The 3,933-nt window shown below is 41.0% G+C and overlaps 1 protein-coding gene across 2 annotated transcripts; it reads left to right on the top strand.

The window, feature by feature from the left end:
• The first annotated feature begins 206 nt into the window (after positions 1 to 206).
• Positions 207 to 3,307, top strand: six2a (SIX homeobox 2a). Of its 2 annotated transcripts, none has more exons than XM_067988302.1 (3): positions 207 to 398; positions 539 to 1,366; positions 2,286 to 3,307. In XM_067988302.1, exons 2-3 carry the CDS (start codon positions 807 to 809, stop codon positions 2,614 to 2,616), a joined length of 891 nt encoding a protein of 296 aa, XP_067844403.1. In that variant the 5' UTR covers positions 207 to 398; positions 539 to 806; the 3' UTR covers positions 2,617 to 3,307. The 2 variants fall into 2 exon arrangements, with proteins under 2 accessions (XP_067844403.1, XP_067844402.1); XM_067988301.1 differs by having other exon boundaries at positions 539 to 1,372.
• The last annotated feature ends 626 nt before the right edge of the window (positions 3,308 to 3,933 follow it).

The following is a 3,933-nucleotide window of genomic DNA, read 5'->3' as shown; positions in this document are numbered from 1 at the left end:
TTGATGCCCCCCTCCCCGTCAGAAAAGCATTGTGGGAGCTGTATTTCAACTAATAGGGTCAAAGTATTGCAGAATATCGGAGATATAACTACAGATACCAGAGCCCACCGCGATCTCGTCCCCGCGTTATTTCCAGATCACTGGCGCCACCCTTGTGTTCTTCGGCATCGTTGCTGCAAAAAACGCGCTCTCCTGTGCGGCTTACTGCGATGTCAATCATCGAAGAGGCTCCACGAGGTTCTTCTCAAAGCAGCTGAAACAAACAAATATATAGCCAGGCAGCAACAGAACAAGAAGACAAATAAGTCTGTAATAAGAGTATTAAAGCGGGACTTGTTCTCCCTGTAGTCGATTCGATTGTCAAACTGGAATCACATAACGTAGTACAGTATTACAAGGTAGGTTTTGAGTAGGGCTGGAGCTGCAATCTGTTAGCTCAGCGAGGGAGACACCTCAAAGGGGATCGGGTTACTTTGAGTGACAGCGTCTCCATGGCAAATAATTTGACTAACTATTGTCTTATCCTCACTATCCGTAGGTCAGATAACCAACCAATCAAATCCTACATAATGACTATTCATGCCAACTTAGAATAATATTATTAAAAACGAAGGGAGAGCACTCTGGACGTCTTCAAGTGCAGTATGTTGGGTCTTCTGTGAAAGAAAGATTATTTTTATGCGTCTACAACTAAAAAGTACTGGTAGAGACTGTAATCTTCAAGTGAAGGAGAGGCACTGAGGAGAACACTTTTTTTCTATTAAGGATCTGGATGTGTTTTTAGGCTATCTCAAGGCGGGGGAGATATGTCGATGCTTCCAACTTTTGGTTTTACTCAAGAGCAAGTGGCGTGTGTGTGCGAAGTTCTCCAGCAAGGAGGTAATATCGAGCGGCTCGGCCGCTTCCTGTGGTCACTACCTGCCTGTGAGCATCTGCATAAAAACGAAAGCGTTCTCAAAGCCAAGGCCGTGGTGGCTTTCCACCGGGGCAACTTCCGCGAACTCTACAAGATCTTGGAGAGCCACCAGTTCTCCCCGCACAACCACCCAAAGTTGCAGCAGCTGTGGCTAAAGGCTCACTACATCGAAGCCGAAAAGCTGCGGGGGCGGCCGCTGGGGGCCGTGGGCAAATACCGTGTCCGGCGCAAGTTCCCACTACCGCGCTCTATCTGGGACGGCGAGGAGACAAGCTACTGCTTCAAAGAGAAATCGCGGAGCGTCCTGCGGGAATGGTACGCTCACAACCCATATCCTTCGCCCCGGGAGAAGAGGGAGCTGGCCGAGGGCACCGGCCTCACCACCACACAGGTCAGCAACTGGTTCAAGAACAGGAGGCAGAGGGATCGAGCAGCCGAAGCCAAGGAGAGGTACGAGTAAGTAAAAAAAAATATGTATTTTTTAAATGAAAGTATTTTTACTTATCTTGCTCGGTGTAGCTGCAGCATTTCTTGTTTGAAACAATCCGATCAATCCGTGTACCGCTTCTGCGATCAGTTCAGTTCACGGGCTCTTTTTTTAAAAAATGCGATTGCTTAATTTATAGATACAATTTTTAAAAATGCGATCGAGCTGACAATAACCTCATAAACCCAAGTGGAGCGTAAGACTCCGTCTGCGTTATATGTAAAACTCCACACGGGTGGCGAAAAGCGGCTGCAAAAGCTTTAATGTAACTTTTGTCTTCGTAATGTCACGAACCGTTAAGTGAGGACGAAAAGGTTACGAACTGTTTATAAAGAGTGTCATCTTTCCGTTTCTGGTATATATATATATAATGTATATATTACTCTCGCCGTGGGTTACAATGCTTTATTCATGTATAAGTTAAAAAAATAAGCGTGCCAGTGCCTGTCGCTGCCAAGCCCCGTTGATTTTAAAACAAAGTTACATTTTGCAAGTGTCCGGGTTTCCTCATCAGCGCCAGATCCACTCGAAGATTTTTTTTAAAATGAAGGAACGGTTTAGAAATCTGAATTGAGCGAACTATAACGTTTTCAGTGTCTCCAAACGTTATTTCGTCATTCAGCCACCAACTATTGTTAATTTAAGTCGAAAAAGTTCAGAAAAATATATGTAATTTTAAGTTCATAAACCTCTTGTTTCTGGCGCGTTGTCTTTCTTTGACATGCACATAGACATTGAGGGTATGTTTGACGTGTTTTTTGTAATGATTCCACGTTTTAATGGATTTGCTCTTTGGTTCTTATTCAGCTTTGCTCTTTCACATTTGAAAAGCCCAGTTTCTCTTTATTTGTTTGAATTTTTTTTCTTTTTCTCCCCATGCAGAGAAAACAACGAAAACTCCAATTCCAACGTCACGACCGGAGGCCACAACCAAATGAATCCTTCGATGAATGGGAACAAAAATATGTTAGCAAGCTCGGACGAGGAAAAGACTCCATCTCAAACGCCGGATCACACTTCGAGCAGCCCGGCACTGCTGTTGGGATCCCTGGGCCAGAGCTCCAACACCAGCCTGCAGCCACTACACACCCTGGCCGCGCCTCCGGGTCCTAGCGCCGTCGCTGTACCCAACTCAGATGTTATACACCACCATGCATTACAGGACTCCATGCTCAACCCCATGTCATCCAATTTAGTTGACCTTGGCTCGTAAAAAACAATTTCCTTTTATCTTCGAACAATTAAAGAAACTTTCAAGATTATCCTTTATATATTTTACTTGACATTTAAGCGATGTACATAAAAAAACTTTAGTGGATATTTTGTCAACCATGGGAAGGAATGATGGATATAGCTATTCGAGTTTTAAGGTACTGTATTAGATCGCATAAGAGATTGACGTAGCAAAGTCTTAAGGTTTTTTATATAATGGAGGATGGTTTTGTTTAGACAGACATGTTTTTATTTTACTGGTCACAAAATCACGATCTCGAAGTCTTGCTCCCACTTAAAATTACGCCACATTATCTATATATCCAGGTTACAAGAGTGAATAGGTTTGTAATCGCGTGCAAAACGAGCATTTTAAGTTTTGATAAAATATGCTAAAAAATTTAAAAAGAACACACGCTGTAGGAAGATAATTTACATGTAGATGAAAACTGTACAGAAAGCTGGCTTTCCTGTAGTAGAATGCGTGGAACGTGTAATCGCAGCTATATTGGACTGAAAAAAATCCGTAAAAATATAATGCAATTTCTCCAAGCATTAGAAATTATCTCAGTCTATAAGAAGGAATACTCACACGCTGCATAAGAATTGTTTTATTACTGTTTATATTACGTGAATACAATCTTTCGGGGGAAATCCTGCTTATTTTATAATAAAAACAGAACACAGCTAAAGTCTGAAATGTTTGCTTTCTTCCCTCCCGCCCCTCGAAATATTAAGCTACAACTTAATTAGATTTTTTAATATCGACTTCAGCACGTTGATATATTTCACCATACTTAATTAACTGCTAGAATATACTTGTACAACGAATGGCAATGATTCCAGCTGTCGCGTTTACTATAACTACGTTTCGCTTTAATATCACACCGTAAGCTATGTGCTAAAGCTGCCACTGTATTTGTGTAAAGGTTCCAGTTAATTATTGTTAAGCTATAATAACAATATATTATTGTTACGAAGAAGAGAGATTGGAGAAAAAGTAAATACGTAATGGGCCTTTTTAAAATGTATTGATTGCAGTTTACTTCAAATCAATGTCCAAAATGGGAGAACGAGCAACACAAACCCGTTTGCCAGTTAAGCCAGTAAAATATAAAACGTCTTTAGTTCCCTTCCTCTTCTGACTGTTACGCGACTACAAAGCAGATTTAAGTTAAGTTCTGAACAAAAATACAGATGGCTATTGCAGCCCCAAATATGTTTAACGTGATAGTTATTTTTATATCCCCAAATAACAGAGTAGCACATATAAAATTAGTTTTAACATATTATTTCGTTTTTAAATTACAAAACGGAA

This window comes from Heptranchias perlo, chromosome 8, assembly GCF_035084215.1.
Source record: "Heptranchias perlo isolate sHepPer1 chromosome 8, sHepPer1.hap1, whole genome shotgun sequence".
Lineage (NCBI taxonomy): Eukaryota > Metazoa > Chordata > Chondrichthyes > Hexanchiformes > Hexanchidae > Heptranchias > Heptranchias perlo.
This window is presented reverse-complemented; position numbering and strand designations above follow the sequence as displayed.

Bases quoted from the DNA above. Each gene is read 5' to 3' on its own strand.
- six2a (XM_067988301.1), top strand. From the start codon at position 807: ATGTCGATGCTTCCAACTTTTGGTTTTACTCAAGAGCAAGTGGCGTGT. The intron at 1,373-2,285 runs GTAAGTAAAAAA...CTCCCCATGCAG, and splicing joins GAAGCCAAGGAGAGGTACGA to AGAAAACAACGAAAACTCCA.